This window comes from Phalacrocorax aristotelis, chromosome 12, assembly GCF_949628215.1.
Source record: "Phalacrocorax aristotelis chromosome 12, bGulAri2.1, whole genome shotgun sequence".
In the NCBI taxonomy this organism is placed as follows: Eukaryota; Metazoa; Chordata; class Aves; order Suliformes; family Phalacrocoracidae; genus Phalacrocorax; species Phalacrocorax aristotelis.
The window spans coordinates 7,557,668-7,572,808 of record NC_134287.1 but is presented as its reverse complement, the minus strand read 5'-3'; the positions used below and the strand labels follow the sequence as shown (position 1 = coordinate 7,572,808).

Below are 15,141 nucleotides of genomic sequence, written 5' to 3'. Positions count from 1 at the left end.
TTTTCCAGGGACAGATTAGGGCACAGGGACAGCATACATTGGTAGCCATAAAGCCAAGGACCTCTCCCTCCTCCAGCCCCTGCAGACCTCTCAAGCCCCCCATCCCTGCCAGCTGAAAGGCTCTCCCAGGCTAAACCCCATCTGCTCACTGGAGCCACAGCATCTGCGGGGCCAAGCTATACCTGCCCCTTCCCCGCCAAGGCACCGCAGGGTGGGCAGCCAACCCGCAGAGCTGGGACATCCCCACTCACCTCGTGACCTGCAGGCAGCTGCCTGAGCGAGCATCCCCAGCTCGCAGGAGGCTGCAGGCAGCGTGGGGCTGGGGAAGTCGGGCAGCTGCCCACCTTCCCTGGGGAAGGCAGTGGGCAGCCAGGAGGGGACAGGCGCCAGCCAGACCCATGCAGAGAGAGAAGCCACCATGCACAAAGGCAGCCCAGTGCCGGCTGCACGCTGCTAGGGGCCAGCACGGTCAGCTGGTGGATGGAGCCCAGCAGGAATGGGGTCCCACCTCCCATTTTGCCCCGAGAGAAGAGGATTTGAAGCAGCACCCGCCCCACCAGGCTGCAACCAGCCTCTCCCCCTCATTATTTTTTCACTGCAAGAACTATCTTATACTTTATCAATAATTCACAGGTACAAACGATAACGTTCGCTGTCATGGTCCGGGAGCCACATGTTCCCGGTGAGGGGGAAGGGGCTGGTTGCCAATCGCTATTGTTAATGCCTGCGGAGTCGGGGCGGGGGCGGGGGGGGGAAGATAAATATTTAACACTGTCTCCGAGCAAATGTCCATGACCGAGGGCTGAACATGGGTTTTACACGGAGCTGCTCCTGCCCTTGAGAGGGTCATTAGCATGTTAAAAGCCGTCAGAGCAGGGCTGATGGAAGGGCTCTGCCGGAGGGACCCCCCCAGCACTCTGCCCAGGGGCCAGTGGGGATGTGAGGACGCTTTTTGCTGCTGCGGGAACATAGTGATCTCCATCCTGCCCAAATTTCCCCTCTCCCGAGCACAAAGGCTGTGCTCCCCACCGCCCAGCGAGGAGCATCCCCAGCTCTGCCCACAACCACATCGGGGGGCATGGGGGATAGGGCACCTGGGGGTACCCCAGGGCTGGTGGGTGGCCGGGGCAGTTCATTGTGCTGAGGAATTACAAAGGGGACACAAAGAGCCACACACCGCATTTTGTGTGAGCTTCCTCTCCCGGGCACCCGGGCCTTTCTTTTGCTGTGTTGAGGGTGAGCTTTCTGTGTAAATCCCTGGGGCGCAGGGGGAGAATAGGTGTCTTTGTGAAAGAGGCTGGAAAAAAAGGAAAAAAAAAGAGAAGCAAAAGCACAAAACCCAGGCCCGGCAGTGGCAGGCTGCAAGGACAGGAGCACAAAGATTCCCAGAGCATGTAAAGACATTCCTACAACCCGGGGATCAGGGGTCGGCAGGCTGCAAGGGCACACGGGCATTTGCACAAACCACCCTGCTCGTGGGGGGCACCGATGGCTCCCTGCAACATCCCACCACTCTGCACACATTGTGCCCAAACATGCAGACAGGGTGGGACTCTCCCAGAGCCATGTCCCCAGCTATAGCCAGCTTTTGCCTTCTCACTGTCCCAGGCACAATTTCAGGGACCAGCAGCCAGGAAAACCCCACAGCTGGACAACCTGGGAGCGCTCCGTTTGGCCTTGCTGTCACGGTCGCTGCTGGCATGTCTCTACAAAGGGATGGGAACAGCAGCGGAGCAGATCCTGCCCAGCACTGTGGAGATGGGAGCACTGGAGGAAGAGCAGTTGTGATGGGCAAGGGAGCAGCATAGGGGAGAGACAACATCTTCAACCACAGCCGCAATTTGCCCTGTGAACTCTTGCAAAGCTCAGCCAACACCTAACCAGGCAAGGGACTTTGTAGCTCATAAAATTAAAGCAAAGCCATCTTTCCTTTTTACCGCACTAATAAAATATGATCTGCCTAAGATGCTCAGACAGGACTGCAGCACAGGGGTCGGGAAGGCTGCAGCTGAGCATCCCCTGGGGAGAGCGTGGGAAGACCAGCACCAGAGGATCTCTCCCAGCCCAGCTGAGAGCAGCAGTAGCAGCCTGGGAGCCCCCCACAGCAGCCCCCGGCTGCAGCAGCCCTGTCCCCACCAGCAGATGTGCCCGCTCACACGTCCCCTTGCATCGTCCCAGATGGACAAGAGCCTCCACAGCCAGCTTTGCTCAACCAGCCCCACAGAGCAGGGATGCACAGGGGCTTTGTAAGCAATTAGGGTCCTGGCCTGGGATGGAGGTGCTGGGTTGATGTCCCCAGTGACCAGAGAGGGAGAGCGGATGGGATGCCACCCATCACCCAGAAGGGGACACTTTATCACTGGGATGCCTCCGTGCACCCGGCCCAGACACAGAGCCCTCCCTGGGATTCTTGCTCCAACCCTGTCCCTTCCCACTTTCACCATCAGGGAAGAAGTATGCTCTCCTTTTCAACTTTCAATGACATCCAATCCATGTCTTCCCAGCTGAGTGTTCAATGGTTAACTGCTCTCTGTGGCGAAAAAGCCAAATTTATTTCTAATCTGAATTTGTCTGGTTTCATCCTCCAGCTATTGAATTATTTTTATACTTTTTCTCTTTTTCTTTTATTTTTTTCACAGAATTAATGAGGTGCCTACAATCAGGCTTCTCCCCATGCAGGTATGCAGAGATGGTGATAAAATCCCCTCCTAACCTCCTCTTGCATACACTAAATAGGCTGAGCTTTTTAATTTTTTTCACTGGAAGGCAGGTTTTCCAGACCTCCAATTATCTTGCACTTCCTCTCTGGCACTTTCTAATTTCCCAACATCTCTCTAACCTGTGGGCCCCAAAGCAGCAACGATGCTCAGCAGAGGCCTCCCACTGCCCCCCAAAACAGCAACACCCCCCCCAGCCCCTGGTACCCGGAACAGCTCTGCTCATCCATCACTCCCCAAGCTGCAGTGCTGGAAGCCCACATCCCAAAGCGGGCTGCCGTGACGGCTGCTAAGTCGTTTTCAGTGTAACTGCGTCCCCAGATGCTGTTCCCCATCTTGTAGCTGTGACCTACATTATTTTTTTCCCCAGCTGCGTGACCTTGCATGAGGATATTTTCCAGTGCAGGTGTTTCAGGCAGAGCATCCCGCCAGACCGGTATCCCACTGACAGAACCAGCCCTGCTCCTTTCACCTATCGGTTCATGTTTCCTTCCAAACACGAAGCTCCATTCACGGTGCAGGTGGCTTTCTCCCCAGCTACATCACCTACACCACCCAGCTCACCGCACACCCTCGGCTGGTGCAGGGCTGAAGGTGGAGGCAAGAAGAGGCCAGGAGACTCAGAGGGAGGCTGGCAAAAGTCAGTATTGCCACTGAAGATCCCAATACCACTGCAGCTCTGCAGAGATGGTGAACATCAGTTCATCATCATCAGAGCCCTTCTGCACCCTGCCAGAAATGTGACCACTGCAATTCTCCAAGGAAGTCTACTACTGAAGCACATTGTCAGAAACGCTACACTGATTTTTACAGAATATTAATGTTTTCATCACAATATACTCCAGGCAAGAGTAAAATGACTTGCCGAAGTCTCGGTATATCATGTCAGCACAGTCGCTACTTATCAACCCAATTTGTCAGCTCATCAAAAAAAATGATATCAGGTTTGTTTGACGAGAGCAATTTTCCATGTGGATTGGCATTAATTATCCTTTAATTCCTCCCTGATTGCCGCCCGTATCATTATTGTAGCGGGGATCGGTGTCAAGCTGGAGGCAGAGCAGCTGGCTGCTGCCCGGGTGGAGGTGTCGCGGGGATGCTCTATCATCGTTTGCCATGCCTCGGCCCAACCAGTGCTGCGGGGGTTAATGACATCACTCGCTGTCACTCTCGAGGTAGCACAGTGACTGATGCATGGCAAGTGTCGCACCCCTCCCCGCACAGCCCGTGTCCTGGCCAGGGGCAGTTGCTAAGAGACAAGAGTGAGATGGAGGGAGTAAAGAAGGATGGGGAAGAGGGAAGATACGCTTTGCTGGACCCTGCTGAGGTCAGATCCTGCCCTGGGAAGCAGCGGACTTGCAAAGGCTCCTGGCATCAACATGGGTCCCACGCTTTGTAAAGCAACTCCTGGGCCACAGAACCATGTACATGGCAGAAGGAGGATGGGAGGAGCCCAGCCGAGAGGGGCAGGCACCAGGAGCTGGCAGTGCCGGGCTCACGCCATAGGCACTGCACGCACGAGCTGCTGGTGGGCCAGCCATGAGTCCTTTCCAGCTGCATGCCTTCAACTCCCCAAAGCACAGAAGCGCACCCGAGTGCAGACGCAGTGATAGGCAGCTCTGGCAGCACACCAGCCATACCCCCAGCCCACTGCAGCCAGGGCCCCGCACAGTCGGCTCCCCACCTCATCACCTCTGTGGCTTTGCCTGTCCCCCCCATGCCAGGGCACCTCCTGCCCCAAGGAGTGGGCTCAGACCACGGTGGGGACCTCGCGCTACCTGGGCAAAGAGCCAGGCTTGTACAACCACCCCTGCCAGGGATGGACACCTACCTGCCCCAGGAGCCCCTTTCCTCAGGCAAGGGGCAGCCCTGGCCACAGGCATGGGCTGGGGTGGCCCCCAGAGAAGCCAATATTTGCTTTCTCTCTGGTTAACCCTTAACCCTGGGGCTGAGGAATGCGAGGTCACCACCTGCACAGCTCCCTGAGGAGGCAGTTGTGTGCAGAGGGATGCAGGGATGTCCCCTTTCAGCCACACTGTTTATTTTCTCAGTATTTGTGGAAGGAAACGAGAGCCAGGGGGGAACGTGGGGCCAAGGGTGGGCCGCGAGGGCTGGCAGATGGAGTGTTGCCTGAGGGTCAGTAGGTGAGGGAGACCAGCCAGTGCTTCCCAACCGCCCTGCGTGCACTCCTGCCACCCTGCCTGACCCTCCTCAGCCTCCACCTTCTGCTACAGCCTTCTGGATCCGGAGCGCTGCCATGGGTCTCTCCTCCTGTGCCTTGCCTCATGCCCTGGCTCAGCGATCTGCTTGGATGCAGCCAGACACACTGGAGCAAACCACTGCCTTCATAAAAAGCCGCTGCAGGGTGAGTGGCCTTGTTCCTGCAGAGAATGGGGCTTTTCCAGCTTTCAGTAGCAAAAGGTACCACTCAGTGCTCACTCCCATTAGACCTGATGGCCTCTTCTGCAGCCTGTTCCTCTAAGAAGCTTAAATCCCCCACAAAATGATGAGCCGTTCTACAGCACAAGTGATATTCCCAGCAGCTGGCTGGCTTGCGGCTTATGTCCCGCTCCTGCTCTCAGCCATTAATAAAATTCAAAAGCAGTGACCCTGCCCGCAACCCTCCAGTCCTGCCAGTGACACCGCTCCCTAGCAGCCCTTTGCTCCTGCATGCTCCATCTTGCTTGGAACTGACATGCTTCCAACTACGCGCTGCCACCAGACAGGCTGCAAACATGCAGCCCTGGCACCACATACTGTGTCTGGAGGAGAAATCTGTCCATCAGTGGGAGGCACAGCCCTTGGAGAGCTGGGGAGGGCTGTCACCGTGTCTCTAGTCCCTACAGGTCTGGGAAATGCAACTGGCAGGGCCATGCAAGCTCCTGTCTCGGGTCCTCAGTTTTCCATCCATAAATAAGAAAAATAATGCTGATGTCTGCAGCGGTGGGGACATCAGACTGAGCGAGTGCGCCGAGGTACCCTAGAGCCCAGGGGGAGGGCATCAGAGACTAAATAGTATTATTCCCTGCTTTGCATCCAAGACTGCTGAGCAGAAACTGCCACTCCAGTGGTGCTGCTGCGGCAGGCTGTTTTGCAATGTCAGCTAACGACGGAGCTGAGGCACCTTCGAAAGCCAGACTTGCCCGCAGTGGTTGTCCCCAGAGCCTGCAGTGGCGAGAGCAGAGCCTGCTGCACCCCATGCTCCGGGCCAGCCAGGGAAGGTGCCTCCTGCAGTGCATCTGCCTGCTCACCTCAGGCATGGCCGGGCGGCACAGAAGCAGCCAGCACCCCGGGGAGCCTCAGGGCACTCCGGTCCCACAGGCACATGCTTGAAGCAGCCACCATGCTGTGGGAGATCCAGGCAGCCGCCTGCTATAGCATCCCAGCTCCCAGCCCCAAGTTCCTTGCCTGGTGGCCCCTGGCTGGTGTTAGGGTTGCGGGGGTGTTCCCCGGTCCAGGATGCCCATCTGGAGCCCATTAGGCACCTTTAATCCCCCTCATCCATTCTGGTGCTGTCTGAGCTCCCCCCTACCAACACACACAAACGCTGCCATTCAAGCAGTTAATTTAAACAAATTCTGCCCAGCCGCCACGTCGAGAAGTGATGAAAAAGCCAAACGAAGCAGCTCAAAGCCAAGGGGGGAGTAAAAAGAAAAAAAGAAAGAAAAGAAAGAAAACCACTCAGCACGGCAGGGCTGATACCCAGAAAGACCAGCTGCATCCTCCCATCCCAGCCAGCCCCAGTCCTCCCCTCTCGCAGGCAATCAGATACCATGCGGGCTGTGTAATTGGATGGCAAAGGATAGAGAGAGACATCTTAAAGCTTGGGTCTAATCTCATTAACACCCGGCTGTGGGGATGCTGTGAAATCGTAGGATGCAGGAATGAGCAACACGCTGTGCCCGTGGGGAAGAGAACAAGTGAGCCAGAGCGGGACAGCAACGCCTGGAGGTGGAAATGCCTCCAGTTGGACAGCAAAAGCTGGAAACACCACCAAGTCCTGGGAATGCAGCCAGCTCCCCTGCTTGCTCCTTGCTTGCTTGTTCCCGTTTGCCCCACGAGCACAGATCCCTCCCCCACTACGCTGTCGCAGCTTCATCCTTATGATTAGTAATTAATAGCACCGGCAGCAATTGCTGGGCAGTAACAGCCTGGCTGTGCAGTGGAGAGGAGCTGCAATGGAGCACCCCTGGGGTGAAACCCTGATGCCAGGTACCTGCACCCTGACCCTACACCCCGTGCTATGCGCGCACCAGCACGGCGTGCACTGATTTTGTATTTCCACCATGCTTGCCCAGCAAAACATGCGGCAAGCCCCCAGGCAAACATCCCAAAAGTGTCCCATGATGGGGTCGACCCCCAACCCGCATCCCCAGGCTCCCGTTGCCGAGGTGACCTGCAAGCCCGCGTCGCGTAGCAACGGGACAACGACAGTCCCTGGGAAAAGGCATCCCAGCCCAGGGGTAAAGCGGGGGTGGGGGGGATGAGGCGCCCACCCACCTGTGGGGTTCGGAGCCGGACAAAAGCCCCTTTGAGCACCGTACTGGGGATGGGAAGGCGGGGGGATGCAGGGCCAGGACTCCTGGGTCCTCTTCCCAGTTCTGCCATGGGAGGAGTCTGAGGATGGAGGACTTCCCAGCTCCAGGGTGAAAGGCACTTTATGGGAGCTTTTCCTATGCTTTCTACATTTCATACTCTGTCTGTGCAACAGGGCTAATGCCCCTCACTCCTCCTCCGTAAGATCCCAAAATTATAATTTCCCAAACACTCAAGAGGTTGGTCAAGCCCTTCCCACCTGCACCTCCCAGAGAAACCTCTCTCCTTCAGCCCCAGGGCCTGGAAAATGTGAGCAACTGTATATCTCTCCAAGCAGCTCTGCCCCAAACGCCATCCCCCACTGGAGTGATGGTGAGGGCCAGACAGGGAAAAGGGGGGGTCGAGGAAACCATTTTAAACCATCCCTGCAGTTTTCTGCCTCACAGTTAACAGAAAACAAGACAGCAAGATGTCTGGTTGCCAACAGCTCCCTTGGGAGCAGTAAAAATTAATCCAGCTTTTCCTGTCCTGAAGGAAAATGTAAACACAAATGGGGACCGAAGCCTCTGGGGACAAAAGGGGGTGCAAGAACCATGGAGGGGCTGGGGGAGGCAGCCAGTAAGACCCCCTCATCCATGTGCTGCTTAGCTCTGGCAGGGCAGTGGGGGTCCCAACCACAGACGTCTGCGCCTTGCTAGTTAAGTGAGGATAAGCCTGGGATGATAATTAATTTAACACAGATGAGAATCTGGGAAATTATTCCCTCCCCAAATCCACCCCAACACGCTGCCGGCCAGGTTTCTTTGTGCAGGCAGCTGCCCTGTGCTTGTGTCCGGATGTCGACTGGCACGCAGAGGGACACGGGCTCTCCAAACCAGCATGCTCCCAGCCCATCCCAGCGGGCTGGGCACAGCTTCCCCTTGGCAACACCTACAAGCCTGCCACACCAGGAAACCCCCTGGGTGCAAGAAGGGACATCCTCCCCAATCACACTCATCTGTTTGGTCTTTTCGGCACTTTAGCATGAGAAAAATGTGGGTAAAGAATCCTGGTGCCCCACGCAGCCTGCTTGGGCAAGAAGCCAGTGCTGGTGCCCAGCGAGCCAAGCTGCTGGTGTCAGGTCTGCAGGCTGCATGCTCCGGCACTGACGCTGATGGCACCACGGGCCCCTCCGGAGCAGCAGAGAAGGGACACAGCACAGGGACCCTTATAGGCAGCTGTCGGAAGCAGTGCTGGAAACTGCTGACAGCTTGTTTTCATGGCAGTCCCAGCAGGAGAGACAAAGGGGTCCGGCACCCACCCGCGGGAGAATCAACCAGGCAAATGCAGGTTAATTATCTGGTTCTGCACATTAACACGTCTGTGGGATACATATGCAGGGTATGAAGTTATAACTTACCCTAAAATCACCACATAAAACTTTTTTCTTCCACATCCTGGAGGAATTTGACATCCTGGAAGTCAAATTACCAAAGGCTAATTCTGCTCACGATTTTTTAAAATTACTTTGAACCTTTCTACTGTCTGAGCTGTGAAAACAGGAGGAAGGAAATGCTTTTATTCTGCTCCCAAAATGTACAGACAAAGGGACCAGCTCCTCCAAGTGCTCATTTAACTCTTTCAGGGGACCAAGGGGTGGCTGAGGGGTGAATGGGGCACAAGGCAGGCAATGAGCTGCAAGGCGGGTAGGGAATAAATAATTCCCATGTGTTTTAAGAGCTGTGTAATTAGCACTGCTGCCCAGCATTAGGAAGACTTGATTTTCCATCATTTTCTCCTGTAGGTTGCAAACTCTCGTTTGCCAGCATGGTAGGAATCACCAGAGAGGTGGTCTGAGATGACCCACATGGGGCGATGGCACGTGGAAGGGGCACTTTGCCAAAAGGGGTAGGGGGCTGGAAGCTGTACCTCACTACAGACCCAGACCCCTTTGCTTTAACAACGTTAAGAAAGCCAAATCCAAGCCTGCACCCAAAGCAAGACCGAGGGTGCGCCCTGTGGAGTCAGTGTCTTGAGGAGGGAGCCTTGGGAGTGGGGCTCAACCCCACGCATTGCCAGGGAAACCCTGGAAGCAGCTCAAGACCCAGAAAGCCAGAGCCAGCCGTGGGTCAGGAGCACAACAGGGTGCATGGAGGGAGGGGGCAGATTATCTCCAGGCAGCCGGCTGGCAATGCCCGCTCCTGGAAGCCCTGGCTTGCTGGCAGGATAATGTAGCGGAACAGAGATGGGGGCCGGGGCACCCCCATGCAGGGTCTGCACCACCTCCCTGGTGGGAGGGCGCCAAGGCTGGTGGGAAGCAAAGGGGGAGGCTGCTCAGCAGCAGGTCAGGGCACAGCCGTGACCTTCACTCTGGCACTCCTGTGCCCCTGCACACCATGAATCAGGTCCCAAAAAGCTTATGGAAGTGCTTAAATATTAAAAAGTCTCAAACAATTGTTTAATTCGTGAGGCTTTGAGGCTTGGCTGTTCTCAGGATCCCCCAGGGAGTCTTTTTGGGCCCCCCCCCAAAAAAAGCTGAGGTCTGTGACACGTTAACGATGGAGGAAGGGGAGAGCAAGCAGGCAGCGAGCAGCACAACACCCCGCACAAAAACACAGAGATACTCTGACTGTGCCCATAAAGGCGCTGTCCCCACGGGGACAGCAGCATGAGGGCATGCTCTGCCAGCCATGGACCACAAACCTGCCTTGGCTTGGCCCTACTGCAGCCCCCCAAGCCCTCCCCGAGGCTGGGAGTGCCAGCCCCAGCCCCTCGCCGCCTGCCAGCCTGCCGGGGAGAGGGCTGGCTGCCCGCCCGCCTGGCAGCATCTTTTCCTAGGTAACCTCCCCACCTATTAGTGGCACATTTGTTTCCCTGCGTCTCCTTAGAGCTGTCACGAGCCACACTGACTCTTTGTTCTCGGGGGCTGCAGCGAGGCCTCCCTTCCCCCTCCCCATCCCCCCAGCTGGTGGTGGTGGTGGTGGGGGGGTGTCTTGCAGCATAAAGACCCCGCAGCAGCCCCCCAGCCAGTGGTGTAAACATTCTCCCCCTCCTGATTGGTATTCGGGGGGACGCATCCCAGCCTGGTGCCCCCAGCCCCACTCTGTCCCCAACAGAAGGGGCTTTGTCAGGGAGTGCAAGGGGGTAGGGCACCCGGAGTCGAAACGTGGGCATGGTGACAGCGGGGACACTTGGCCCTCGCCTGATGAGGGGAGGAGGATGCTGCTAGAGGGGGCAGCTGGCACAGAAACAGGGGATGGATGCTGGGGAAGGGGAGGTTTGCTCCAGGGGGGCTGCTCTCTGCTCCCGACCTGGGCACCTTGCTCTTGGACCGCAGACCTCCGTGCAGAGACACCAAGAAGCAGCACGTACACATCTATGCAAAGAGCAAAGCAGCAAAGGAGCACGCACCCGGGGAGCCGAAGCGACCATGCTCCAGCATGGGAAGATGAAAACACAACACTGTGCCCATAGGCTCCTTCCCACACAGCAGCTGCAGGTACCAGGTGCGCACCGACCTCGCTGGCTGCAGAACGAACACAAAACCTCACTGGAGGTAGCGAACATCAGCCAAAGCCCCAACAGGAGCGGCCATGGGAAGATGGGGCAGCTGTCTGGCACAGGAGAGCCGGCATGCAGCCAGAGCCAGCCCACCACTGCAGCACGATTTCCAGGGAACCAACGCACAGGCAGGCACTAAAAATCCTCTGCCAGATCGAAACTAGGGTTCAGGCAGGTGAGTCCCCCCGGCTGCGAGGGGAGCAGAGCTGCGGCACCCACATCCCCTGGTGAGCATCACCCCCGCACCTCCCATCTGGCACCAGCACAGCCACCGCTGCGGAGGTGCAGGATCACTCCTCTACCCAGCCACCACCAAGCACGCAGTTTTTGTACCGACGTTTCTCCATCTCCTCTCCCTTTCCTATCTGGGGGTTTTCCCGGTGCAGTGCCAAGAGGAACGGTCACTGGTACAGTCTCGCAGGCAACACCTCCCACGCACAGCCGGCCCCATCCGAGCGGGGCCTGTTTTGTTATTCTTTTCTCCGACAGCTCCTTTTTCACTTGTCACCCTGTTTTGCTACTACTCAGCTCACAGCTTCCTCCCGCATGGATGTGGTCCTCTCCTTGAAGGACGTCGTTTGCATTTTCTCATGTTATTTAGCACTGCTCCGTTCTCCTCTGCCTGCTTTTCTAAAGGCAAATTAGGGTTGGTTTGGCCAGATGCAGGGATGGTGCGAGGAACCTGCCCCAGAGCTCACCGGAACGTAACCTCTCCTGCCTGGGCAGCACACCCAGCTGCAGTGCTCTGCAACTCAGCTCAAAACTCCCTCATCACCCAGATCTTTAAATACCCCTGGTCCAGAAGGGTTTGGATCAGCGCCAGTGTCTGTCTCGACATTACTACTCCTCTGCAGGCTCCGGCCACAGGAGGAGAGTCTCATAAGAGAGTGACAATCCCCACAGCTCTTACAGCATTTCACATGTCACCAGCTCAGAAAGCCACTGGTCCTGATTGAGACATTAACGCTCTTTCCAGGGAGCCCCTGCCCTTACAGATGGGAGGGCAGCACCGACGGCCCTTCCCCCTGGGCTTGGCTGCCAGCTCAGACACCGCACCGTCTCCTCCACCATTTTTGCTGGCATGGGTCCGACAGGAACCAACAGGCTACAGCCCGTGTCCTAAATCTTCCTCCTTATGGAGACAAGACCTTTTTCACCCACTCTCTGTTCGCCCTCTCTCAGCTCCTACTCTGCTGAGCATGGAGCGGCTGCTGCAGCTTTCAGTGAGGGAAACCTCTGGGCGGCTGCTCCCGGGGGGTACATCCAGCCCAGATTGCTCCTCCCCTGTGTGAGCATCTCCCCAGAGCTCCCCGTGGCTGAGCACCCACTGATCCTCTCTTCCCTCACACCAGCTCAGCTTCCCTTGGAGAAAACTGTTTATTTATAGCCATCCTGGCTGCCTTTAGCACATTTCGACAGCCCACGTCTTTGCCTCCCTGACGATGTGCCAGCAGTGTTTCTGTTCTCACCCTGCTGCTATGGCCATCCCAGCCTCCTCATATCCCCCACCCAGGACCCCCAAAGGGGCTTAGAAACAACTTCAGGAGGAGGTTAAAACCTTCCCTCCATCAGGGGGGAGGTGGGAAGAGAAGGGAGTCAGGGCTACAAAACTCCTCTCCCATCCTTCCCCCATCCCTCCCAAGGGAGCAGAGAGAAACTCAAGGGCTTTGGTCCCCCCTCCCAAGGCAATCCAAGGGCGGGGGCCCTGCCAGCTCAGGATTGATGCTGAAGTGAGGTCTGCTGGCACCGGTGCTGACCCAAGATGTGCATGGCTGTGGGACACCGGGGACCCACACTGGGCAGTGCAATATCAGAGGTCACCTTCTTGCATGGGTAATTTTCCTCGATGGAGAGAAAGATCCATTTTTTATAAGCTCTCCGCCTCGCAGGAGACCTGCTCTTCCCCAGCAAGCTGGGGGGGGACACCGACTCCCCCACACCCACGACGCTTTGTTCTTCCATCCAGTGCTGACAGTTTAATTAAACCCAGTTTGAGATGGGGCCACTGGGGTCAGGTGCTCTCCAGCAAAACCTCAGATCAGCACCATTTCCAGCCACCAGGACTGCTTAATGAGTTATCTGCTCGTTACAGTGGATATAAATAAGGGAGGCCATGTGGAGAGTCCTCCTGCCTCCCAGCCCCGCTGCCGAGGTGCTGGCACAGCCCCTCTGCCCCACCATCTCAGACCAAGACAGGCTCTGGGCAGGCGTCAGCTCAATATTCCCAAATACCAAGGGGAGAACATTCCTCTCCAGGCATCTCACCTCCCCGTGCCCTCATTTGAGATTTGCTTTCCACTGGCCCTTTCCTGCCATTCCCCAGTTTATTTAAGCCCCGACGGATCAGGTTTAACTCAAACCCATTCCATTATCCCAATGAACAAATGCTCTTTATAGCCCAGCTCCAAGTAACTAATTGCAGCTCAAGCCAGGCTGGGAGAGACCACAGAGCACAACTGACGTAGATTAGGCTTTGACTCAGACTCAGGAGGAGGACAAACAGCTCTCCATCCCGACCCGAGCCCAAGGTCCTCCTCTCTGTGCTTGTGAGATATTTCCATGAGGCTTGAGGTACAGTGGAAAACTGCTCTATGGGTATCACATACCTCACATTCAACACACTTGCCTTAACCTGCTGCTGTGTTACTGATATGTTGCTGAAGATGCACCAAGGCTAAGGCTAGAAGAGGCTGGACCATCCAGCCCAGCACCCAGGTACCCTTAGAAAGCAACCCCCACTGGTTCCTGCATCCAGCATCCACCCCTGGCTATCTGCTTCAGCTGCCACCCACCTGGCAGACCTAGCAGCCTCATTTCCCAGCTAAACAGATCTCAGCCCAACTAATTCAGCCTATTTCTGCTAATTCAAGACCTCCTAGTATCAAGGTGCGAGGACATAAGGACCTAGCAGGTACCCTGGGAGCTCGAGGAGCATGCTGTGTGTAGCCACAGCAGGCAGGGCATGGGAAAGCCTGCACAGGCACTGCTTGCTGGAAATGGTCTGGAGACCAGGATGTGCAAAAGCACGGTGCCAGCAAGAGCCCTCTCTTCCCACCCCATCCTGACCAGCATGGATCCCAGCCTGCCTCCAGGGCAGGGAGGGGGCACCGAGCCACAGGGTTACCCCAGATCCATTTCAGCAGCTAAATAAGCCTGGCAGAGAGGCTCTGATTTCAGTTCAACGGAAGCCAATTTCAATTTAGCTTAAACCTGCTCCCCACCAACCCATATTCCTGTAGCCTGAGCCAGGTTTGCAGCAATTTAAGAGCATCCTTATGACCTCCCACGCTGACAGACTAGCAACGGTGCAGATCCCACCTCCTGCTAAGCCAGCATGACAGTGTGTCTAGACAAGCTCTGACCTGGGCACCCCCTGCTCTGCTGTCCCCCCCAACCCCCCCCAAACCATCCTGGGACATCTCAGCAATGGGCAGCTGCAAGAAGAGGAAGCAGCGGGTCCTCCAGCGCACAGGGCTTTGCTGCCCAAACGCAGCACCCGAGGCTTTTCCAGGGCAGCGGCTCCTGATGTGCTCCCCGGGCAGACCCTAGCACTGCACCCCTGCCCTCACTAATGCAGGCAGCGCATGGGTAACGTGCTGCAGAGAGAGACAGCAGGTGGCTCAGTGCGTCCCGCTCCCCGGTCCTGCAGCACGTCACAGGGACCCTCTGCTCCAAGCATGCATCAAAGCTCCCCAAGACATGCCACTGCCTATAGCTGAGGGGCTGCAAAAATCTGAGCCCACTCACAAAACCCCATATTGCACAAGAAAATCTCCAGGTGCTGGTGTCCAGGCAGCGGTTGTCACAGCAGAGCTGGTCAGAAAACAGCTTCAAGGCAGGGTGAGCAGGAAGAAGTTTGAAACAGTTAAGCAACAGGCAGAAGCTGAAATGCACCTGTACATGACGTGACTGCAAGGAGCATCTGTCTTGCACACCCCTCCTCACTTGTGGCAGCATGTACAGCCCTGTGCACATTGTTCAAGGGCACGTACAGCCCCGTGCACACCGTGGCACGGCCCCGGCTCCTCGTGAGCCCAGGAGCCATGGCCGGGCACACTGCACAGCCTGCCTGGGAGCCTGTCCTTCTGCATCTCCCCAGTGAACCGTTGGGGTTTGCTTTTTGAAAGAGCCTGGTATTAAAATCTAGGGAATATTAAAAAGGAAACATTAATGTCTGTAAAATAATTATCTCAACCATGTTTTTGCTATGCAATGGGTGACTGGAGGAGGATGGGCCCTTGCTGGCACCACGATACAGCACAGCTGAGCTCAACAAATGCCATTTGATAATTAATTGAACGCCTGTGCTATCAGCTGCCATTACCTAGGCCCATCTTTGGCACAGGTC

The 15,141-nt window shown here is 56.4% G+C and overlaps 1 protein-coding gene across 2 annotated transcripts in view; it reads right to left on the bottom strand.

Moving 5' to 3' along the window:
• SLIT1 (slit guidance ligand 1) overlaps positions 1-15,141 on the bottom strand; it is a 64,017-nt gene that overhangs the window by 33,480 nt on the left and 15,396 nt on the right. The window contains exon 1 of one of the 2 annotated variants that reach the window (XM_075107928.1): positions 252-435. The exons of the other annotated variant lie outside the window; for it this stretch is intronic. Within the exon in view, the coding sequence (XP_074964029.1) occupies positions 252-400 (149 nt within the window). The 5' untranslated portion in view covers positions 401-435. Of the gene's footprint in view, positions 1-251; positions 436-15,141 lie in introns of those variants that run through there. 2 annotated transcript variants of the gene reach the window in all.